A 25,969-nucleotide genomic window follows, 5' to 3' on the forward strand; every position below is an offset into this window, starting at 1 on the left:
TTTCCAATTAAATTACACTTTAATTTTAAATAACTGGATAATTAACCTTTATTTTTTCAGCACTAGAGAGTGAGCACAGGGCCTTGTACATACTAGATAAGGGTTCTACCCTGAGCTATATCTCTAATTCTTGGTATTTTTAGTCAGTGTCTCACTGTGTAACCCAAGCTGGCTTTGAAACCCAAAATACTCCTGCCTATGCCTCTTAAGTGCCTAAACCGCCAGCCTACACCATCGTTCCTGGCTTACCTCTCCTATTTTAATTAGTCAAATGTCATGCCTGAGGTTTAAAAGCAGCTTCATGCCACCTGTATGTATTGAACATAGGAGCTCTGTGGGGAGAAATACTGCCTTTCATGCACCCAGCCTCCTCAGAGCACAGCAGGGGTAGCAGACACACACTTGAGCCATGGGAGACAGGGGTTGACCATAGCAGACCCCACATCTAGATCTTCTTAATTTGCATTGGTTTTCATCAAACACTTCCCTTCCCTGAACAGAGGGGTTCCCTCAGGCCTGAGTGGGTGCATCATTTGGTACTCTCTCCAACTGACACTAGAAATAAGGATGGACCCAACTTTTGTTTGGAGACAGGGTCTCATTATATAGCCCTGGCTGACCTGGAACTCTGTGTAGATCATGTTGGCATCCAACACATAGAAATCCACTGTCTCTGCCTCCAAAGTGCTGGGATTTAAAGACACACACCACAGCTCCCGCCCCATATTTATTCTTCAAAATGATGCGTGGAGGTGGGACCTCTGCTCCTGCCATTCCGTCTTTTCTGAATCTCTGGCCTCAAAACGGCCTTCCGAGCTCTAAACAGAAATGCTCCAGATAACATGACTTGACTTCTGTGGAAAAAGTTAGTGACTGTGTACTGGCAACTGATCTTCCTTGGCAAGGAAAGTGATAAAAACATGTCTAAGCCCAGGCGAGCACCAGCTGCATGGATCTGCTGCAGTGTGTGGATCTGCTGCAGTGCATGGATCTGCTGCAGTGCACGGATCTGCTGCAGTGCATGGGTCTGCTGCAGTGCATGGATCTGCTGCAGTGCACGGATCTGCTGCAGTGCGTGGATCTGCTGCAGTGCGTGGATCTGCTGCAGTGCGTGGATCTGCTGCAGGGCATGGATCTGCTGCAGTGCGTGGATCTGCTGCAGTGCGTGGATCTGCTGCAGGGCATGGATCTGCTGCAGGGCATGGATCTGCTGCAGGGCATGGGTCTGCTGCAGGGCATGGGTCTGCTGCAGTGCATGGGTCTGCTGCAGTGCATGGGTCTGCTGCAGTGCGTGGATCTGCTACAGTGCATGGATCTGCTGCAGTGCGTGGGTCTACTGCAGTGCATGGATCTACTGCAGTGCATGGATCTGCTGCAGTGCGTGGGTCTGCTGCAGTGTGTAGATCTGCTGCAGTGCACTCACAATGCTCCTTTTGCTCTGGTTTCCTTCACTCCATCTCCGCTTTATCAAAGTTATGAAGAAGTCAAAACAAAATAAAAATGGCCTTTATCTGAATTCCAACTCCTTGTGGTCTCCTCTTTGGAGAGCTAGAAGTCCAGGCAACCACAAGATAAGAATTTGTGCTCTAAATAACTCTTAACACTCAATTTCTTATCTTTCAGGGGACAGTAGTCTGGTTCGGTTTGGTTTGGTTTAGTTTGGTTTGGTTTGGTTTGGTTTGGTTTGGTTTGGTTTAGTTTAGTTTAGTTTGGTTTGGTTTCTCAAGACGGTTTCTCTGTATAGCCCTTGGGTTGTCCAGGAGCTCACTCTGTAGACCAGGCTGGCCTCAAACTCACAGGGATGTACCTGCCTCTGCCTCCTGAGTGCTGGGATCAAAGGCATGCACCAATGGGCTGCAGCTCAGTTGATTTGGTGTTTGCATTGTGTGCACTAGGTGGGATTCATTTAAATATCTGCTTAGGTTAAGGTTTCTTAAATAATCATTTTATATTTGGTTAAATGAAACTACTGTATATATGAATATACACACATATATAAGAAACACTTATACATAAGGCAATACATATATTTAGGGCCTTTAATACATTTACCTAAACTTATAAGATGCATAATATTTAAACGATCTTAAATTTACCTTCAAAAGTAAAAAATACAAAAGTGGAGACAAAGTGTGGAGCAGAGACTGAAAGGCCATCCAGAGCCTGCCCCACATGGGGATGCATCCTATAAACAGCCACCAAACCCAGACAATATTGTGAGTCCCAAGAAGTGCTTGCTGACAGGAGCCTGATATAGCTGTCTGCTGAGAGGCTCTGCCAGAGCCTGACAAATACAGAAGTAGATGCTTGCAGCCAACCATTGGACTGAGCACAGGGTCCCCAATGAAGGAGTTAGAGAAAGGACTGAAGGAACTGAAAGGGTTTGCAACCCCATAAGAAGAACAACAATACCAACCAACCAGAACCCCCAGAGTTCCCAGGGACTGAACTACCATCCCAAGAGTACACAGGGATGGACCTATGGCTCCATCCGCATATGCTTCAGAGGATGGCCTTATTGGGCATCAATGGGAGGAGAGGAAAGGCTCTTTTCCCCATGTAGGGTAATGCCAGGGTGTTGAGGTGGTAGTGGGCTGGTGGGAGTGGGTGAGTGGGAATGGGAGTATCTTCCTAGAAGCAAGGGGAGGAGGGAGAAAAGATGGGAGAGGGGGGGAAAGGGGATGACATTTGAAATGTAAGTACATAAAATATCCAATAAAAAAAGGAAAAAAGTAAAAAATGAGAGTATGTAAAAACTTTCACATAACTTTCAAAACTATATCAACTCCTGAATAGTAAACATTTACCCCAGCAACTGACTCAATGGACGGACAGGAGCAGGAGACAGAAGCCTTTCAGTGTCAGTAAAATCCCTTGTATTCATCAGCTCAGCACAACTGTAGTATAATATATGACTATAATATCAGAGACAACTAACTTAGAGAGAAGGAAAGGTTCAAGGATCTGCCATGCCTTCAGTGACCTGAGGACACCGTCCCTGGACACACCCACCCCTTAAGAGTCCACACTGTCCGCATTAGTACCATCCCATTACCTGTGAGCTTATAGGGAAAACTACCTGAATTCAAACTACAACGTTCTCTATGTTTGGGGGTTTGTTTATGTTTATTTTTAATTTTAATTTAAAATTGTTTTTATATGATATATTTTGATGTTTTCATCTCCCCGCTTTCTCCCAGATACCCACAGAAACTCATATACCCTCCCTGCACCCTCACCTCAGAACAAAACAAATAAACAAACAAGATGGGGGGAAGCCAAACTTTGTTTTGTTTTGTTTCTAGGATAACAGGGTATGGTCATAGAAGATAAAATCTTTGAAACTGCTTGAGTTTGGCTGGAGAGATGGCTCAGTGATTAAGAGCACTGACTGCTCTTCCAGAGGTCTTGAGTTCAATTCCCAGTACCCACATGGTGGCTTAAACCATGTGTAATGGGATCTGATGCCCTCTTCCGGTGTGTCTGAAGAAAGTGACAGTGTACTCATATACATAAGATAAGTAAGTAAATTGTTAAAGAAAAATAAAAGCAAACAAAAAAACCCCTCTAGTTCATCCCAGAAGTAAACCAGATCCTTCTACCCACCTTGAAGTCTTCTTGACCAAACATGAACATCAGGCCTGAAACTGCAACTCAGTCAGGCAAGCTCTCTACACAGATAACCCTAGACATCACCCACCCTGCCTCTCCTCCTGACATTCCCTCAGCAATATAGAGAATGGACAATAAGATATTCTCATATCTATACAGCCATACTTTTTCCAGTATTCAACACCCAGTGACAAAGTGACATCATAAAAACAAAACCCAAGCTCAGGTTTTCCATCTAAAGATGACATAATTAGTTTCCTTTGGCCATTATGTTAAACTATACAACCATGACTGGTTCTGGGGAGACGATCTTTTCCATTTTTACATAGAAGAGAAACCAGAGCCCAGCCAGGCATCTCTGACCAGCAGCCAGGCACACGGCGGAGTGTGGAAGGTGCATCAGGCACCATTGTATCCAAAAGCAGCTGTCTCAGCAGCCAGTACAAGGAAAACCTTCATTTATTTAATTTTAGAGATACAAGCATCCAAGGGCCTTTCAAATGACTTCTCTTTTGAAAGCTCCTATTCATGTGCTTTGGGAAAACCAGGATTTTATTTTGTACATGGAGAGGCTGGGGTCCGAGTTCATTCTCTTCTGTGCGTAGGTTATCTGGCTGTGCCCTTCCTTCTTGTTGAAAATGAGATTTACTTTGAACTTTAAAAGTTCAAAAGAAGTATGGTAAGCTTAGTTTTTCAACACTATTAGCAATGTAAAACTATCTAGAAGCCATGGTTGTGCAGTTTTTAAAGTATGTATTCCAGAAACTCTCTTCCACAACCGTGATAGCATTCACGATGGCAAAGCCTTCATTTGGAGTCAGAACAAGAAGTAAACAGGCCAGAAATGAGGTTAGAGAAGCTGTGAGCTGATCAGTAGAATCACCACCAAGCCAGGCTTAGCTCCTAGGTCCCAGCTTAATGTGCTACCTTTAATTTTCCTCAAATAATTTGCTTTCAGTTTAAGAGGACTTTTAATGAGAAATGGATTCTCATGAACAAAATGCCCAAGCTGTACCCAAGTGGGCAAAACACTCTGTCAGCATATATATCCTGTCCACTCAGCCTCATACCATACACGACCCCTTCCCTCCTTTTCATACAGCAGTGGCCATGCTGGAGCCTGAGTTTAGGGTCTCCCACAGCACCTCAGCACTCTATATATGGTAGGAAGTTGTCCTTGTTTAAAGAACAGTTCTATCTCCTTGGCTGAATTAGCCACCAGCCCCTGTGTGCAGGATAGCTCCTGAGAGCTTTGCCACATTATGACTGTGTAAAATCATTTGCGTTCAAGGAAATGATCCTGAGTTTTAAGGAAGAGTTATTGTATCTCCAACCTCAAGGACAAGTTTCAAGTTCAAGTTGTCCCGAATGAAATACTTCCATCCCAAGCAGATAGGCACCTTGAGAAGGGTGGACTTAAATTGTGTAGGAAACACAGAGAACGTGCTCATATAGGTACTCTGTGTAGTGATGCTTGACCAAAATAGTGGTACAGCATTTGACCCTACTAAACCAGGTCTTTGTGTTGCCTAGAAGCCTGAGGTCTACAAGAGAAGAGCAGGGATACCCGCACCCAGAGGCTTCTATTCGTTCATTGTCTGGGTAGTCCTGCAGGTATCAGCTTAGATGTCAAGGATGATCTCCCAAGCCCGAATCAGGCATCACTCCCATGTGTCTCAGCATCCAGCTGTACAAGTGTTGGGTATCTAGAGAAGGAGAAGCTGTACTAGGGAAAGAGCGACCACTACTGCAAAGGCTCTGAGGGAGCTCATGTTCAAGAAGAGGAGGAGATCCAGGTTGTGAGAGTGTAGGATGAGGGAGAGAGGTGTTACACCAGTGACCTAAGCTGGGTACAGAGCCCAGGTGTCACACTAAGGGAAGTGCAGTTCTGGTCCCATTCTGCAGACCAGAGAACCAAGATAGGGTGGTTATGTCCCACATCTGGAAAGATATTGTTGCAGATACACATAGCACCACAGTGATGGTCAGAGAGCGTGGGGATGGGCATGGAAGTCTAAGCTAGAGTCATCCCTAAGTTTGAATCTTTGCTGAAGACAGAGTAGAGTTAAACATAAGGTGGCATCATATGTGTCAGGTAAGGAGGGAAGGAAGTGAAAGGGGAGAACACTCCTGACTCTTGAGTCGTCTCTCAGTGTTCCACAGATACTATGGGGGCTTCCTCTCAGTGTTCTACACACACTGTGGGGGCTTTGGTCTTCACTGTGTCCCCTGGCTAAATGAGGGATAAGTCTCACAGTACAGCAGTTCTCAACCTGTGGGTTGTGGCCCCTTTGGCAAATCTGTATCTCCAAAAATATTTACATTACAATGTGTATAACATTAGCAAATTTTCAGTTTGAAATAGCAATGAAAATATTCTTAAGGTTGGGGGGTCACCGCAACATGAGAACTATACTAAAGGGTCACAGCATTGGGAAGGGTGAGAACCGTAGCTATCATAGGTTTCTGTCTCCACAGAAGAGTCCTTTCTGAGTCCTTTCATGATGAAGATCCCTTCTATCAGTTTTTTCTGAGCTTTCATGGGATTCTTTGGGTGGTCAGTACCCCAAGCCCATCTGTTCCCGGGCATCACTGTATGGCGTTGGGCCGAGATGCAGGAGTCTTAGAAAAGGCAAACTTAGGACTTACTTGTTACGAGTATGTGGTCTGCCCTTGTCTCCACCCAGAGTTGATCCCAAGAGAGAGGCTTCATTTCAGAAAGCACCCTCAAGGGCCCCCCTCTGTTTAGCATGACAGTAACCCTCAGGACATCTTTCCACATCCCTGACATCAGAATCGAGCAGCCTGTGTGGGTTTAATGGCCTCTCCCAACCTCTGGAGAGACCTGCCGACAATTCTGAAGCAATTTTTCCATCTTGTCCAGATGGGATTTCCGAGTCATAATTATGGCATAATTACCATCCAGGCATCTGTTCTGTGCCTGACATTAGATTCACACATCTGACAGCGAGGGGGAAAATGCACTTTTACAGATTTTGACATTTCTTATACTCTATGGCTTATTCAGAAGCCAGCTCGTTACCCAAGTGCCCTGAGTAAATAACCCTAAGCAGGAAGGTTTAGGCAGTAAGTGCTTCTTGGCCATTATAGTGATGAACAGCCACGTGTGAAATTTAACAGAGTCAAGGGGGAATCTGCAGTCAGACTGCAGGAAATCAGGGCAGAACTCGTGTTCCCAAGCGAGGCTTTAGAAACTTACAATACAGCATCAAAAGCCATGAGAGCAAGAAGAGGGTCTCTCCTTTTCTCTGACCAAGAGTTGATCTTATTCCAGGGTGCACAGAAATAAAAAGACCTTATAGCTAGCTCATTCTTTCTTGCAGCAGGCATTAATTAACTTCTCCTACTACACACTGAGATGGTAAGCAAACCAGACATTACTGTGCTTCTGAAACGGCAGCCTATGTATGGGAAAAGCCAAGTAAATCCAAACAAATCAAAACAAAGCACGTGATGCTTACCCTTCTGAGGGTAACTGTGCAGAATGCACGGTGTCGTGAGGCAGGGCTAGAGGACACTCATAAGAAAGTAGCATTCCTTCTGAGGCTGGGGTTTTCTGAGCAAGCATATTGAGGAGACTCCCCGTGGCAGGGGGAAAACAAAACACCCTGTAAAAGACCAAGATGAGAGAAGTCTTGACACATTGATGGATCCCATTCCACCCAGGGAAGCTCCTACAGCTGGGGTAAAGACAGAGCAACCATGTGGCAAAGAACATTGTAAACCGTAGTAAGAGAAAGAATCGTGAGTATTTGAGAGGTAAAGATCATGTTGCTGTTCAGAAAGACTGGTTATAAGCAGAGCATGGTGGTGCTTGCCTTTAGTTCCAGTATTCAGAAGGGAGAAGCAGGCAGACTTCTGTGAGTTCAAGGCCAGCATGGTCTGTGAGTTCAAGGCCAGCATGGTCTACATAGTGGGTTCCAGTTCACCCAGGGCTATACAGTGAGACTCTGTCTCAAATAAAAAGGGAAAGAAATAAGATTATGGCGATTGTGGTAGAAATGTGAAGTAGACAGTGAATTGGTACGGAGTTTGTGAGAAATTCCACAGGGGCCTTTGTGACTGGGAGTATGTGCAAGTTACCAGGAGTAGAAAGCCTTTAGGGGCTAATGCTAATAAAGGAAATAAGTGGGGACAGAGAAGAAAGCCAGAGCCATGTCTTAGTAATGTGTAGAAAAATAAATCATGGGGCAAAGGAAGGTGAGGAGTGGTCAAACAGAAAGGAGGGAACTGCAAAAAGTGAGTCGGCAGAACCAGAAGGCTTCAGGCCTTTCCAAAGACCCCAAGGCCACTTGTCACCCCACCACCGCCATCTCCAGATGTCTTCTAGAAGAGTCCAGGGCTGACATTTCTGATGTGTCTTCTCTTTGCTCTCTAGCAGAGGGCAGGAGCTACACCTCTCTGCCATCAGAGGACTTCTATAGGATGCCCAGTCAGTTCTTGATATCTTCCCCTGTCACTGTTGCCTGCCTTTCTCAGCAAGTAATCCTACTCTAATCTCCAGTACCTGGAACCTGACTGTGTTTGCTAGAACCAGCCTTCCTGTCCTTAAAAACCCCTAACCCAGCCCCCACAGTCACAGCAGCACTCCAGCTGGCTCTTATGAGCTTGAGTCGCCACTGCTTACAGCTCTTCAACAGCAGAAGGGTCCTGCTGGCTGAGGTGGATGCATTTCCGTGATAGAAGTCGTCAAAATAGGAAAGGCAGCCACTGGTAGGGACAGTCTGCCTTTTCACATGACCTGGACAAACAACTTGGAGGTATGTGGTGGCATTTTAGTGGATGGCACGCGTCACGGATGTCATATTGGAGGCCCTGGGAGCTGTAGTAACATCACCCATCCCTACACACTTGGTTCTTGGATTCCAGCTTGTGTTTGGGAAAAGGAAAGATGGCTAGAGATTCTACTGTAGAAAGGCTGATGAGGAGAGCTGTTGGGTCTCATTTTTCATCAGTCTGAGTGGCCCAGAGATGATGCAATCCTGAGGCAAGGTTCAGATGAGTTGCTTCAGGAAGGCCAGGAAATGCCACTGTGGGAGTGGGAAAGTAAGGCAGGATGAGCAGGCAGCCAACAGCAGCTGTATTAACAATCCAGTTACCATAGAGACAACTACAGCTACATCCCTACAGAGGGGCACTGTGTGAGACTCTCTTGGGAAGACTCTCTTCACTCTAGATGGAGCAGCAATGACAGACCGAATTAACAACTATACCAAAGTCCAACTTGATGAACCACCGAGTTTCTGGGTTGCTTACAGGAGTGTGGGTGAGGGGCTACTCACAGACACATGGATGACTCGAGGACAGCTGCATCACTGAAAGCACACTGATAGACCACAGAAACCATAGCCATGCATTCTCCAAACATGCATGCAGTTGGACAGGACAAAGACTCTCCTCTCTTGGGTAGTCCCAATGGTTATATAATACCAGAGAAAGGAGCCTTAGGATCCTGCTCAGTTTGAGCTCTCTCAGACTTCTAAGTATTGCTTTCTTCCTGGGTACCCTACTCCCTCCAGGAGAGAAAATTTCAGCATTGATAGGCAACAAGGGAGCTCTGGCAAACAGAATAGCCCTCTCTCGAATGACCCATCTGAGGGGCCGGCAAGCTGAGGCTACACCTGATCCTGGGAGTTACCATGGGGAATAGATGCTTGGAGTTCAACAGTTCAGGAAGAAGTCTGCAGATGCAGAGCAGGGCACTGGATATCAGAGGTAGCCGGTAGCCATCTAGAGGTCAGGAATGGGGTGTATGATCAGTGCAATGTTCCCCAAATGCTTATCACTAGAAAAGTAATCCTAGAAGTCATAGGTAATGGTGTTTGGAAGTGGGACCTTTCGGAGGCAAAGGGGCTAGAAAAGGTCAAGCAGACAATGGCCTTTGTAGCTTGTTAAGAAAAAGAAGGGGACTAGAGAAGTGGTTCCACAGTTAAAAGCATTGGCTGCTCTTCAAGAGGACCCTTGTTTGAGTCCCAGCACCCACATGGTGTCTTATAACCTTCTGTAACTCCAATCCCAGGGGATCTGAAACCCTATTCTGTCTTCAGTGAGCACTACATGCACATGGTACATGGACATAGCCACGGGCAAAATACCCAACACACGAAAAAATACATGAAAATACTGAACAGTCTTCATTGAAGACTTGAGGAAATGGTTGCTCTATCCAATCATTTGATGATCTGCACACAGAGACAGGTACAAGTGCACACACACACACATGCACACACACACACACACATGCACACATGCACGCACACACACACACACACGCATGCACACACATGCACACGCACATGCACACACACATGCACGCACACACACACATGCACACACACATATGCACACACACACATGCACACACGCACACACATGCACACACACATATGCACACACGCACACACACACACACACATTATAATACAGCAAAGATACCCCCTTGCCAGATGCCAAGCAGCAGCTGAAGCCATGCTTTTAGACCTCTCAGCCTCCAGAGCAGCAAGGCAAACATCTACTCTTTATAAAAATAGTTTCAGATATTTTGTTATAGGAATGGAAAATGCCAGTGCCACCTGCTGTTGTGGCTCCCATGATTCATTTACTCAGGACTTGGAAAACTGATAGACAAGAAAAGCCAAGTAGGAACTTCCAAGGACTCATAGGTGAGAGGAATACCCTGGCTTTTCCCTTGGCCTGACAGGTGGAAGGAAGGCTAGAGTCTAAGGTCCGAGTCCAAGAACAGACTTGACCTTTCATCGGGTACATAAACTGCTAAGTTGTCGTCAAATAAGAATAAAAGTCTCAAAAAAAAAAAAAAAAGAATAAAAGTCTCCACTTACCCTGTGGAGAGGTCCCTAGTATGTTTGGACACTGTGTTTGTGAGTACCCTTTAGAGACAAGGGCAGGTAAGAATGCAAGTTGATGACAACTTTTCTGGGGCTCGTATGCTTTTTCACCCTCCCCTCCCCCAGTAAATTCTTCAGTGAAAGACACTCTCGCCCAATGATAACATTCAGCACAAAGCCAGGGTTAGTAACATCCTCTTGAAAGCTACAGCCAAACAAGTGTTAGAACTGCCCACTGAGGAAACCCAGAGCCCTGGGGAGGCTGAGACGGGAACGTAGGACTGCAAGTCCAGCCTAAGCTATACAGTAAAAGTCTGTCTCATAAAACAAGGAAGGAATTAGGGGTGGAGTGACAAGCAACAAACAAAGCCTTTGTTATTTTTCCAAGAGAATTCTCAGAGGTAAAGCTCACTTCAGACCATCAAGAAAGATGTCCTCGCCCCTGTATGGGGAAAATGGAATCTTTTTAGACTTGGGTTCTTAGATCCCTGAATGCCATGAGACACCAGGAACTGTTTTATGTGAAACAGAAATGTATGGAACTGGGGATGAATGAGTTTCCCTGTGCATCCGTACCAGAAAACATGCATGTGCTGTGTGGGCTGCGTGCCTGTTGACTTTGGAAGCGGCCAGACTTCTGTTTCCTCTCTCACAACTTGCCAAAAAAGGAATTGGAAAAGGAAGCTGAGTGTTTCTGAAGACAAGAAATGAAAACAGCCCTAAACTTCAGAACCGAACAATCTGAAGCAGGCCTCACGCGATCAGATCATCCTCGCCATGAAGACTCTGCATTTGAACCTGCGGTGCCTCCCTTCTGTGAGGCAGTGGGTCAGGGGGGTGGCCAAACTCAGTTCTGTACAGAGTTGAAGCCCAAAGGCTTTTGCAAAGCTGATGCAGAAATGACAAGAGTTTGATTATTTTGTCTGGCATCCAGGACCCCAGAGATTAGTTCTGCTGCCTGCAATGAGAGCTACCTGGGTTACCCGGGTGATGGAAGTAAAACAGGTAAACAGGCGAACAGACAGACAGACAGACAGGCAGGCAGGCAGACAGCCAGGCAGCCAGGCAGGTAGGCAGGCATAGTTATATATATATATATATATATATATATATATATATATATATATTATTATATTTTATGTTATATTTTTATATTATATATATTTATATATATTATATATAAAACTATGTATTTATATGTATATAAATATAAATATGTATTGATTTCACATGGTGGTGAGTTTCCTAAGGACGTTTTTCTCAGGCATGTCATATAAAATGAGCATGCTTTCCTAACTAAACCCTCTTTTTTCTCTACCTCCACATTCTTGCTACTCCTCGACCACTGCTCAGATCTCCCCACCTCTATTTTCATGTCATAGATAAAATCTTTACATATATAATTTATCATTTGTATTTTTCATATGGAACTCTCAGCTTCTTCTCGAGCAACATGTCTGCCATTTTCCTTTATAGGAGTTGACATTTGACATGGTCATGGTGTCTCTTCACCGGATAGAAATTCTAACTAAAACATCAAGGGATTAGATGATTTCATAGCATGGTTTGCCATTGAAGTTTCTCCACTTGGTAGCGTCTCGGATGGCTTTGGCTTCACATCTGTTGAGTAGAGCCAGCCAAGTGCTGAGGAGAAGGAAGAGCATACCCTTTCAAGTGGCAGTCCATCCACTGGCAGCCATGTTCAGTGGAACTCTCAACTGAGTTGTAAATCACATAGTATCTCTCTCAAACAAACTATGTGAGAAATAAAAAATAAACTTTGTCCATCTTTCCCCATCACTTTTGGGGTGACATAATTCACCCTAAACCTAAATTACCCTGGGAACATAATTTACCCTGAGAAAACTAAATGTCACCTGAAGTCAACAGGATAGTGTGGTTGACAAGAGTCACAACGTGATGGAGAGTCTGAGTGTTTGTGGGCTGATAAAGGTAGGGCCCTGCCTTTACAGTCAGGTCAGGATTGGGCTGGGAGCTGGCAAAGAAAACTGTGTGTCTGGGAAAGCACACGTCCCTGGGAACGCACAGCTGCCCTGCCACTGTCTGCTTCCATTCTAGAGGAGAAATTCGGAATCATCGCTCCTCAGGCTTGCTTAAATGGCCTGCACTAAGCAGGGTCCCGATGCAGAAAGCCTAATGTTGGTCTTCCTTCCTTACAGATTCGGCTGAACAGCAGAGGGCTCATCTACTCCGTGGGCTTGCTCCTGGCCTCCGTCTTTGTCACGGTAGGTTTTGTGACTTCTTCCCACTCTGAGGTGTTCATGTTCAACTCTTCCCCTTGCTTACTTTGGAGGACAGATGGGTTCGTGTGTGGCCTCCATTAAATGGGGTAGACATCCAGATGTGATCTCTTGGCTATTTCTTCTAAACAAACAAACAAACAAACAAACAAAAAACCCTAGTAACCAGCTGGAACAGTTCCATTTCTAAAACGAGTTAGCCTCTTAGAAGCATGGTCCTATTTTTTGTCAAACCTTAAATATTTTGGAGTGATACAAGTATAGTGGTAGGACACTTTTCCTAGAATGCCCTAGGTTGGGTCTTCAATCAGACAATTAAAAGCAAAGACTTGGGCTAGGAATATGGCTCAGTGGCTCAAGTGCTTTGTGTAAGGATAAGGACCTGAGTTCAAATTCTTCCGAATTTACATAAAAGCCAGGCATTGCGATGCATGCCTGTAACTCTGGCACTATGAGACAAAGACAGGCAAAGCCAAGGGCCTCCAGGGCCACCATGGCCAGTCAGCTTGGCCAAGAAACAGTGAGCACTAGGTTCAGTGAGAAACCTTGTTGAAAAAATAAGGGAGAGAAGTAATCAAGGAAGACATCCCAGCATCAACCTCCTACTTTTACACATGCACAGACCTGCAAATGCACTACACATGTGCGCATACGTACACATACAAACATACACACACACACACACACACACACACACACACAGAGAGAAGGTGTTCCCTCTTTTGTACTAAACTAGATTCCATGTTATTGATCCTTCTAGACTGTAAAACACCCCCATCATTCCTTGTCTTTGACCCATACTCAGAGACTAAGAGTATATATTTTATTGCAAGGCACTTCTAATGCTACCACACTCACCATCTTGGTCAGTACATCCATTTGTGTGATTCAGTATTCTCAACTAGACTTTCTGTTTGGCAGCAATAAATTTCTACCTGAAGTATTCCTTAGCATACAAACTGGCTGTTGAATTTTTACCCTAGTAAGTATTGAAACACAATGTATTTTCTTCCCTCTGTGCTCCAAGTCATTGCACCTCACCTGGTGTGTTCTTAACATAATATGCCAAGGAATGAGGAGCCATAAGGTCCAGCAAGAAGGAAGAACAGTAATTTAGAATATGGGTCTAATGTCAAGATTTTACATAGTCAAATACTGCCTTACATACGCGTGTGCATTTATAGAGTTGAGCCTTTCATTGTTAGGAAGTTTCTCGTCTATGGGAACTAAGTTTAGAGTTGTACTTATTCTTTTCCTGCGCCCTGAGCCCAGAGCTTTTGCATATGCTAGGCAAGGGCTAACACTGAACTGTATATCCTGCTGTTTTTACTTAACATTTTGAAGTGGGGTCATAGTAAGTTGTACAGAACTTGTGATCCTCTTGTCTTGGCCTCCCAGGTAGCAGGGATTTCAAGCCCACACTAGGTCTAGCCAAGTTATGATGTCCTTAATAGCCACACACTATGCTCAGTCCTTTGCATGTTTCCCCTGGTGTCACTATTACTACTCCATTATACAGAGGAAGGATAATGCCTAGGGACATTAAATAACCCATGGTTATTGGTGCCATGTAGACCATAGATTCAGCCAGATGGAAATACAGTACATGTGTAGGCCTTCTCTGTCTCCTTAGGCTATTCTGTCATTGTGCAAGTCTATCGGAGGCTTTACTAACCACTTGTCCAGTTATAGAAATGGACTTGATGAGAGAAAAGTAGTCTTGGAAAGAATACAAAATTTCAAACATCTTGCACTTAAAATGTCTGTTAGACCTCCAAGAAGAAAGAGCAAGAGAGGTGGTGGAAATAAAAAGCTAAATTTAGCAGAAATGTCCTAGATAGGGTGGTTTGGTGTAGATCTAGTTAGAAGCTCTGCGGTCTGTGAGATTTCCCCAAGACAGTGAATGTAGTCAGAAAACATGAGAGACCCGTGGTTGGAGGCAGGGAGGGCTCAGACCCTTGGAGATCAAAATGATGAGTATGAAATACTTAAAGAAACAGAGAAGGAGTCTTAGGAAACCGAGGCAGAAGGATCACGTGTTTCAGGCCAGCCTAAGCTACCTAGTGTGGCCCTATCTGGAAAGAAAACAAAGAAGCAGAGAAAACACAGTCATTGGATGGGAAAGAAAGCATTAGGTGTGGCCCCTTGGCAGCCAAGTGAACATGAGGGCTCAAGACAGAAAGAGTGGCCAGATGTTCTGAGCAAGTCACATCCCAAATATTGGCTGTTAAAGTTAGAGATAGTGCTTGTCCCGTTGGTGAGAGCAGTTTGCGGTAAGGCAAGCTAAGGGGAACAAGCTTAGAAGAATGGAGTAAGAGGCTAAATACCTTGTGTTCATAACTCTTTCAAACTGTCTGTAAGATGATTGGTTTGGGGGGCTGAGAAATGGAAAATTATGGCAAGTATTGCCTTCATAGCAAAAGGTGCAATGATTGCACCCCCCTCCAACCCACCCAAATAATCCGGGGGTTGAGAAGGAAACATAGCAGTCAGTGAAAGAAAAGAAAACTGCCAGAGAGACAGCTTTAAGCACATGGTCCAGTGAACATACGAAGTTGGCTGTGAATGGGGATAGGAGGGCATCCCCCTAAGAGGAGAGAAGCTCGGCAGATACAGTGAAGAAAGCCTGTGGGAGGGAGTGAAGGTAGAGATGGCATTGTCACAGAACTGAGGGGAGACGGAGCCATCGGAGGACCCAGGGAGGCTAGAGACGTAGTTTGAAAGTATTAACCGCCAACCTAAGGTCAAAGCACTATCAGTGTGGCTGGGCATCGTTCACCAGCTTTGTGGTGAGCTGTGCATATCCAGGATGACTGAATGGACATGCGACTTGAACTGAAGGATCCTGGATTAGCCGAGCAAGCAAGGATGCCAAATGAAAGAAAAACCAGAGACTTTTCCCAAAGCTTTAACAGATGGAGTGGAAAGAATGTCCAGAATGGAGGAGAGAGGCAAGATGGGCAAAGCCCATGGGACTCTGGTTGTCTTAGTTACTTTTCCATTGCTAAGATAAAACACCATGATCAAAGCAACTTAGAAAAAGAAAGCACTCAATTGGGGGCTCACTGTTTCAGAGGGTTAGAGTACATACAGGGCTATTATGATGGGGACCATGGTAGCAGGCAGGCCTGCAGGCAGGCATAGCACTGGAGTAGTTGCTGAGAGCTTTTGACTGATGAATAAGCATGAAGTAGAGAGAGAGCCAGACACTGGGAATGACCTAGACTTTTGAAACCTCAAAGCCCACCTGTGGTACTTTCTCCAACAAGACCACACCCCTTAATCCTTCCTAAAGAGTCCCACAACTCGAGGCCAAGTGTTCAAAATGCAAGAGCCTTTGGCAGCCATTTTTATTCAAACCACTACACTGACTGCCCAAACATTTTAGGTCCTAGAGGTATGCAAAGTTGTGGAAGTTGGGTACTGTCTTAGTTAGGTACTGCTGTGAACAGACACCCTGACCAAGACAACTCTTATAAGGACAACATTTAATTGGGACTGGCTTAGAGGTTCAAAGGTTCAGTCCATTATCACCAAGATGGGCAGCATCCAGGCAGGCATGGTGCAGGCAGAGCTGAGAGTTCAACATCTTCGTCCAAAGACTGCTAGTGGAAGACTGACTTCCAGGCATCTAGGATGAGGGTCTTAAAGCCCATGCCCACAGCGACACACTCCACAAGGCCACACCTCCTAATAGTGCCACTCCCTGGGCCAAGCATATACAAACCATCACAGGTACCCATGGAAATAAGACAGAAAGGAAGGAATATAGGAGTGTTGACACCAAGGTATTAGGTGTTTCTGCTACAGATAGCAACAGGGTCAAGACTAGGACACTGCCCCAAATGAAGAAGCTGTACATGCACCACAGGATAAAAACCGGATGTGCAGCATTAAATACCTAACATGAAGCCAATATAACCAAGAGGGTGCATTTTGTATCTTATTTCATCTAAATGTAAATATAGGTAGACACATGTGGCTAACAGGCTCAGCAGAAAACTCAGTCACCAGTAGGTGACCGGTGCAGAATGCAAGAACTTCAAAGATGGAGGGTGGTAAAGATCCTCTGTAAGGGTCCACTGTGGAGACAACAGGTGTACAGTGGCAGGCTCTGAGGGTGAGTCGGGACACCAAACTAGAGAGATTAGAGGTGACCAGGGCAGCATGATGGACAGCAACCAAGCCAGTTGGGAAATAAAAGATTTCACTCTTGGTTTTGTGGGAGGAGAGAAATAATTATTTGGAAACATCAGTTTGTGGACGACTTCTTCACCTCCATCCACAGCAATGGGAAGAGGTTCATGGGTAGTAGAGAGTTGGCTACGGGAGGCTCAGGGATATAGAAGGTGTCCTCAGGCATTAGCTAGGGCTTAGAAAGGTGAAAGAGGCTGATCCCGAGTGCCACACACAGAGGTCTATGGGGCTGGAGGCCAGGAATGAACCTAGACAACTCTGAGGTTTTGGACTTGTCAATTTTGTTAACATGATGGCCATCCGTCTACATGATCTAGCTTCCTCTCTTTGACTTTAATGTTCCTACTCTTCAGGGATGTTGCAGGCTCAGGCCCATCCCTCAACACCCCTTCCCCATGCCACCCTCCAGACACCCTCTGACCTATTCTGTATGCTCCAGGTGTTTGGCGTTCACCTGAACAAGTGGCAGCTGGACAAGAAGCTGGGCTGTGGATGCCTCTTCCTGTATGGCGTGTTCCTCTGCTTCTCCATCATGACGGAGTTCAACGTGTTCACCTTTGTGAACTTGCCCATGTGTGGGGACTAATGATTGGCCAGGCCACCTGCCGAGGCCCAGGTCCTTCTTTTCTGTGCAATACGAGACCCGGCCGCACCCGAGTCATGCGGCCCCTCAACGGCCGCGGCGTCCGTCTCTCCCGTGCTGTCCGCAGGCCTGTCCTGGTGGTCTAGGCTCTCCCTGCCACCTCCTTTGCTCCCAAACCCCCTTGGTCCTACCTCCCAGCCAGCCCCCCTCACCCACCCACCCCATTCCTGTGTCTTCTTCCGTGTGAAGACGTCCAACTTCCACATGAATTTTCAAGCTCCATATTTGAACAGTGACTGAGATTCTAGAACAAAACTGGCTGCTAACTGGCCCAAGCCAGGCACAACTTACTCCAATCCCTCCTCCTTTTTTAAGTTATTTCACAGAAGATACCCTAATTTATGACCAGAGACTTTGAGGAAACAGGAGAGGGTCCGTTGATGGCAGGAAGTATTGGGTTTGTTTTGTTTGGGAGTGATTCCTAGGTTACCGGGTTTGGGAAATGGTTTAATTTGAGGGAGTTCTTTGTTTCTTTACTTTTCTTTCAGAGACAGAGGACTCCCCCCAAGTCTTCTCTCACTGGGCTCTGGCTTAATAGATGATCCACAGATTGTACTGTCTCCTGGGGGAGAATCCCAGGCACGCTGGGAATTTAATAATTAGTTGGGAAACCACTGAGCGAGACCACCAGGAATAGATGCATGACATGACATTTTTCTGCTCAAGGACACATCACTAAAGTCCTGAAGGCTTCACCTGGGGGTGGGGGGTGTAAGGTGTTAGAGGAAGAAACCTGCTTCTCACATGTTCACTATGCCCATCTCCCTCCCACTAGGTTCTTTCTAGTTTTTCAAGCAATAGTTCTCGCCTGCCTAAGGCCTTTGACAGGAAGGCCCTGACTAACTGTAAGGCACCAGGCAGTCAACGACAGAAACTTCCCCAGTGTGTGAGTCCTTGACATGTGCTCTTGTTGCTTGGCATTTATGGTGACAGGGAGTGACCCCAGAGGCTATCACTGTGCTCTGGACAGAAGTTACAGACACTGGTTTCTTGGAAAATGAAGAGAAGCACATTTTGCACAGATGTCGTCAATGAAGTCCCAATTTGCCACTTGGTATCGAGTACACTGGACCCTGACAGCTGGCTCTTGAGCAAACATCCTTCCTCACAGGATGCCACCAACAAGCTAGCCAGTTTCACCCCTCCCGTCCCAGAGGGATGGCCAGGGAGGGAGGAAGCAGAGAACTGCTGCATTGAAAACCACAGAATGGGTTCACCTCAGACTGGCTCAAGGGCACAAGTTATTGTGAACATTTCGCCAATCACTGCTCAACCGCCCTGCTAGATTTTTCTATGATGCTGAATTATTATGCAGAATAACTCCACCAAGTTGAGATACACCCATGCTTGTTACACTTGTATTTATTGAAACTGTGGATTCTTGCCCGCCCGTGCTCTCCCTTGTATTTACTTTAAGCACTGATCACTTATCATCCATTCGGTATGGTTTTCCCGGTCCCTTGTACACATCCTGGTTTGAATTGTAAAAAATAACCTGCTACAGACTGGTTGAACGTTTCTGTCTGAGCTGCAAGCCAAGGGGCGGCGTCAACCGAGGACCAGGAGTGGAAATCACCCATTTGGGCTCTCAGAGCTAAGACACACTTACTGATTTGGTTGCACATTTTGCACTGGTTTATGGCGATTGTTTTCTTGGACGAATGGTGTAAAATAAACTTCTCTGTTCTGTATCCTCCCTCAAACACAGTGTATTGCTTTCTCGACTAGACTGGCGTTGTTTTATAGCAGGGAGAGCATACAGGAGGTGAGTGACTGGAAGAGCTATGGGGCCGGGTAGGTGTAGCCTCTACTTACTTATTCTAGCTGGACTTAGCTGCAAGACTGACTAGGAAATAACAGGTATGAACTGGCAAATAGTGGATCTGTCTGAAGTTTGAAGAGGTTTTTGGATCTGTGTCATGCACAGAATTCTAGAATTCTGCCTGTGGTATTGTGCGTGTGACATTATGTTCGGGTTCCCTTCTTTATGCTGGGCATAAAAGGAAAATTACCAGAGCCCTGATATGTTTAACGCATCCCAAGTTCTCCATCCTGATGTTAGAAAGTTTCATGAAAAGTAAGACCTTTCTGAATTGGCCATGCTATCTGGAATCCTAGCTCTTGGAGCACTGAGGCAGGGTGATCATCAGAATTCAAGGCTACAGGAAGAGATTCTGCCTCAAAAAAAAAAAAAAAAGCAAGCAATATGTATCTCCTCAAAAAAGCCAGTTCCTCAAAAGAGACCATAACGTATAGTTACAACAAGCCGTAGTCTGATCCAAAGGGTCTGTCATTGTGCCTGAAAGTCAGCACAATTTATATAGGAAATGGAAGAAAGATGGTATCTAAGTCATAGCAACAACTTAACTACTTAAAATGTATATTCCTGTGGTAGGAATATCCAAGGTACCTGCCTTTGTTTTTTGTATTTACATCTTCAGACATCTGGCTACCATAATCGTGTGTCTCACAGATACACCTTGGATGCGGTTAGGGTATTCTATTATGCCTGTTGGTGTTAAGTATTCATTACTTAGCTTTCCAAGTCATCCACAGAAAGGCACGTGACCGATCGGCTCTACATCATCTTCCTCATCTCTTCTACACTGCTGCTGATGAAATCAGGGCTCTATGTGGTAGGCCAGCACACTGAGCTACAGCCCCAGCCCACAGAAGCTTGATTTGAAAACACACACTGTCTGTAAAATCTTTAGAAATCCCAGTTCAGTTCTCAATGTCTCAAAGCAAAAATCCCCTGGATGAACCTGAGGCTCACAGCTGTAAACCCAGTGCTTGGGAGGCAATTGGGAAGGGGAGAGGTCAAGGCGAGTGTGGACCACGTAGTAAGTTCCAGGCCAGCCTGAGCAATATAATGAGACCTTGACTCAAAATGAAAGGGGGAGAACCCATCCATCCTTCCATCCATCCTGGGCTGAGCCGCCATGAGGACTGCCAATCCAGGAACTGAGGGGTTCCCTTCTGAAATGAGAATTTAGTATATTTCTGCCTGGATTCCAGCCATGCACAATTATTTCTTGAGGTGTCCGTTGAGAGTGTGGTTTCCAATGAATCTGCTGTCCTGTGAGGCAAATTTGCTAATGTTAAGTATTTTAACACTCCTGAAAGAACTGCTACTTGAAAGAGGCTAAGGAGGTGGAAGAAAAAGATTGAAGAAAAGACTCCTTTTCCATACCTAACACTTCCCATTGTCAACAGTTCCGTCAGAGCCCCTCACCGTAGTGCTCTGATGTGATTTGTTCTGGTAACCCTGGAGGCTGTCATCTCAAGGCCTCTACCAAGAAAGGAAAGGTGCATGGTAGAACCTGTGCGCCCTCCTGAACAGATCCTACCTGGCCCTGCAAGGAGGTACCTGAAGAAGCCCGCCTTTTCTTCCCAGACTGTCCTCGCTTTGCATATGGCTACTGCCAGCATGCATGCCTTCATTAGGACAGTTTCCTATGTGACCTCTTGGTGCATCTGAGGCCAAATAGGAGACCACTCTAGTCATGCCGGTAACGTGACATCTGCCCTTTCATATCCTCTAGGAGGATATGCCCTTTGGTACGTGCATGTTTTGTGATGTCATGATGTGGGCTGGGGAGATGGCTCAGATGCAGAAGCAGAAGGACCTGAGTTTGGCTCTCCAGCATGAACATGAAAAAAAGACAAGCCAGGTGTGACAGTGTGTGTAATAATTCCCCCAGCACTAGACGGGCGGAGGCTCGTGGGTCCTCGGACCTTGCTGGCCTGGCCAGCAAGTCTAAGTAATCAACAGGCTTTGGGTTCAGTGAGAGATGCTGTCTCAAAGGACAAGGTGGAGAGTAACAAGGAAAAACTCTCAGTACACATGCGCATACCCAATGTGGAGGAGAGACGTGATGATGAGACTGGAATAAAGGTGCTGGTTGGACTTTCCTGAAAGCATTTTGCTGAAGGCATTGATAACACACAGTCATAATTTTGCATACGAGGGATCTGAGACTCATGTATTGCAAACGGTAAGTTGGAACTGATTTTAAGCACTCAAGTCTCAAAGAAAAAAATCTAAACATTTAAAGGAATATAGTAGCCTACAATATCAGTAAAGTCTGGTCAGTTTTTGAGTCCTAGAATGAACTAGAAACAGTATCGACTTCTCGTCACTGATCACCTGTGGAGTGGCCCGAAAGCCGCCCAAATTGTTCACACAAACATTCAGTTGGTGGAAAAAAGTAAAGTTGGGAAACTGATAGTGAACAAGATGTTTTTATCAAAATTTATTTTCACCTTTTCAAAATGGAATAGTTATCTGATTAATAGGATGCTCCAACAGTGGTTCTGACCCATCTCAAGTATTTTGTAAGAGTTAGTTCACTTCCATATTGGATTTAAGCTTCACGTTGACACAACATATACATATGCGCACAAACACACACACACACACACACACACACACACACACACACACACACACACGGGAATAGGGGGAGCCTGCCTAATACAAAAACTGTCCAATAGATTTTTTTTGTTAATTATTGAAATGTCAAACTATTTTCATAAGACTACAGGAATGAAGAAAATTAAGCAAATTTGTTTCTGATAAGTAAGAGGGAAAAAATTGTATTCATTGAATATCATTGAAAGATGTGGGCACTACCACAATATCTAAAAGGCCAGGAGCCATGCTGGTGCAGACAGGAGGCCAGCAGTGCACAGGATAAATTATGCCATGGCCAGAACTGATTTCACCCTGCATTTTTTACTCAGCTTCTGAACACAGAGCAAAGGATAAGAAATTCAACCCACATTTTTCAGGTGAAATGTTATGATCAGGGTAATATATAATAATTATACCCTTAATAAACTACACTCAGTTACCTCAGTCATTTAAATAGTTTTACTCAACCTCAATATAGCAAACGTTCTTACCAAGTTCTAGAAATTTTAAACACAGCATTTATTCTCATTTTGTTTTATTTTTGGCTTGTGTTTTTGTAACACAGAGGAAGATTTAAATTTTAATTTGGCAAGCCACTGAGTGTTTTTTTTCCTACTTAATTTACATAAACATATGCATCTACAGATACATTAAATTTGTTTTTCTTCAGCTAGGCATGGTGATACAAGCCTGTAATTCTGTAGCTCTGCAAGCAGGGGCACGAGGATTAAGAGTTCTAGGTCATCCTCAGCTACAATGAGTTTGACGCCAGCCTAGGAGACTTGAGACTTTTTTGTTTCTGTTTCGTTCTGTTTGTTTACATGTTTCATTGTAAGTGGCAGCTCATCCTGCTTATTTAAAGCTGATTTGATGGCACTGCAGTATCTAGTTTGTTAGGATAAACGGCCTCCGAGTTCTGGCAAACCCACGCACAGATCTTGGAGTGATATGAAATGAAGAATTTCAGAGTCCCCGCAGGCGCTCTCGGCTACATCTGGCCTGTGCCCATTGGTCATCCTGAAAACGAGTGCACTCATGTATGAAAATGCTTTGGCCTAAAATTGGTATTTTGTACTCATTTTAGAAAAAAAAACAAGCGAAGTGCCCTTCCATGCCATGCCTCTCTTTCTGAAGATAGATAGGGAAGGCATTCCATCTCCCTGTCATGGAGTGGAGGAGGGGAATTCTTCAGAAGTGAACTAGGAAAACTGTACTCCTCAGTCTGTGCTGCTCTCGCTGCCAGTGGGTGTGGACCAAATTGCCTCATGCTTCAGATGAGACTTAAAATGTACTTTTGCTCTTAGATATGGGTCTCTCCTAAGTCAGCCCCACCGTGGTCACCACAAGTAGACACCATCGATTGTTTAAATAGTCTATACAGTTCCCATCTATGAAAAAAAAAAAAAAAAAAAGCCCAGTTTGTCTGCACTTGTCCACCTTGTTGTCTACGTTGGTGCTTTTAAACCTCACTGTGGAATCAGCTGAAGCCTTACTGAATAAACATTTCAGCAGGCCTGTGGGTAACCCAAGAACTCTCATTTCTCACAACCCCCAGATACTAACCGCTGTCGGGGTAGAACCCACTTTGGGAACTGCTGCCTTAACTAGCGAGGGACATAAAGGAACATTTGTCTTACCCCAGCCCCACAGTGTGTCAGAAAACATGCACAGAGATGGGTGTGTCGTATTTTCACCATTTTAATATTACCTTTTCCTTCTGCTTCCACTGAAAGTAGACAAGAACCCATCCGTCCAGCTCTTCGTCAACCATATTGTTTAATCTTCCTGCAGTCTCTCCCTCTGACAACTAACAAACCACTTTTAAATCGAAACCAACCTAGATCAAAGAAAATGGTTTAAGACGAAGATAAAGCCACCGCTCTGGATGGAGACCGTCAAGGTCATTCAGGGTGAAAAGACTAATGACAAGGGAAAGAAACGGAGAATGCAGGAATATGGTTTTCCTGTATTTGTACATTACAACTATGGATGCACAGGAATCTGTATTTTGTACTTGTACATTATGATCATGGATAGAGAGATTGCTGATATAAATATGCTATTTTCTGGTTTTTGTTTTTTGTTGTTTCTCTTGTTTGTTTGTTTGCTTGCTTGGTTTTTATGTTTCTGTGTGTTTCTTTCAGTACTCAGGGATCAAACACATGACCTTGAACCCCGGGATGGAGCAAGCATTCTATCCCTGAGGTACCACCCCAGCTTTAGGGTTTTGATATAAGGTCTGGCTATGTGGTCCAAGCTAGCCTCCAACTTGTAATTCTCCTGCCTCCATCCCTTAGGTTCTGAGGTTCTAGGCAGGCATCACTAGGTGTGGTTACTGAATGTGTTACTTTGATTTAAATTTATCTAGCAAAGGCAAAGATGCCATGTCTCAGAAAAGGAAATCAAAAGCCTGTCCCAGAGTGAACAATAAGGGTATTAGATACTCATATATGTTCCTTTGTAGTTTTGTCTGAGACACAAGAGTAGAATGCATTTAACCGTACATACATCTAAATAGTTTCATGACTCAGATGGGGACTTCCAAGTGTTAAATGAGCAAAGGCCCCAAGGAAGATACAGACACATGGATCTGTGCCTGTGAAAAGCACTCTCCTCAGACATGGGCTCTTGACTAAACCACAAGGCTCAAAGGACATACTGTGTTCCCACAGAATGCCGTAAAAGCCACATTTTGCAGGCCCACTGAAAATATTCTTTTGAGTCAGGAAGTGGTTTTAACTGTTAGCAAGCTTAATCCGGGTAAGCTGGACAAGGAGGAAGAATGAGGTCTTCCCCTTCAGAGGTAGAACACCATGTGTGGTCCACACAACAGCCCACAGGCAAGAAAATATATTCAATCACTCTCCAAGGGCTCCATGCTCTGAAGCTCTCTCCCTGCAGGTGGCATCTTTAGGCTGGAATGTGTTACCGTGATAGCATTGTAAGCTGTTGAGGCCCGCCTATGTCACCACAGAATTGAATTTAAGGTGCTCCTTCCTATTTTTAAGACCCTCTTTATACTTCTGACAGGATTTAATCAGCCAACTAAACACTAAAACACTTCTCAGGAGGAAATCAAGAATCTGGAAGAAACAAAAATTTGAGAACTAGGCCAGGAAATCTATTCATTTCTAACACATATGCAAATCCGTGGCTTAGAGGCACTAGAACTCAGTGTGCCTGGGATGAACGTGATACCCCAATTATTTGCATTACTCTCAAAGGGAACTAAATGCAGTTCCCATGTTGCAACTCTGACTATTTCTTCTGGAAAGTTTTTATGTCCCTTTGGTGTTTCAACATGGGTCAACTGGCTACAGAGAAAGTTCCACAATTTATGTGTGTAATTTCTGGGCCAAACGAGCCTTGTAGGATGAGTGGTCAGATTTCCCCTGCCCATCATCAGTATAAGCTACAAACCATGCAGCCTGTTGCTCCTAGGATTACTGGCCATCAGCAGGTGGTCGTTTAGGTCTGCTTTCTCTGTGTGGTAAAAAGCCTGACCAAAAGCAATTTAGCGAAGCAAAGAATTTATCCGGTTCAATCTACTGAAGTCATAGTCCATCATCGAGGGAAATCAAGGAAGTCAAGGGAAGAAGCCTGAAGGCAAAGAGTGCTCTTCCATACAGCATTACCTCCAATGGGGAAACTCACTCACATCCAGAAACCATGGAGGAATGCTGCTTACTGGCTCACTCCACCAGATTCATGCTTAGCTAGCTTTCTGATCTATCCCAGAACCATTTAAGTAGGGGTGGTACCACCCGCAGTATTTGGAGCCCTACAAAACATTGTCCCAGTTTGCTTTCTGTTGTTATGATGAACAACATGACCAAAGCGATTTGGGGAAGATTTATTTTCATCTTTTATTTTATAGTCCATCATCTAAGGAACCCAAGACAGGAACTCAAGGCAAGGAAGCTCAACTGGAGGCAGGAAGTGAAACAGACATGGACAAATGACGTTCACTGAC

At 44.8% G+C, this 25,969-nt stretch overlaps 1 protein-coding gene across 1 annotated transcript in view; it reads left to right on the forward strand.

The window, feature by feature from the left end:
* Positions 1–19,282, forward strand: part of Slc24a3 (solute carrier family 24 member 3) — a 407,093-nt gene extending 387,811 nt beyond the window's left edge. Inside the window, exons 15-16 of the mRNA XM_032904340.1 lie at positions 12,659–12,724; positions 17,376–19,282. Coding sequence (XP_032760231.1) covers positions 12,659–12,724; positions 17,376–17,522 — 213 coding nt within the window. The 3' untranslated portion in view covers positions 17,523–19,282. The remainder of the gene's footprint in view (positions 1–12,658; positions 12,725–17,375) is intronic.
* The last annotated feature ends 6,687 nt before the right edge of the window (positions 19,283–25,969 follow it).

Source organism: Rattus rattus, chromosome 5, assembly GCF_011064425.1.
Source record: "Rattus rattus isolate New Zealand chromosome 5, Rrattus_CSIRO_v1, whole genome shotgun sequence".
NCBI classification, from domain to species: domain Eukaryota; kingdom Metazoa; phylum Chordata; class Mammalia; order Rodentia; family Muridae; genus Rattus; species Rattus rattus.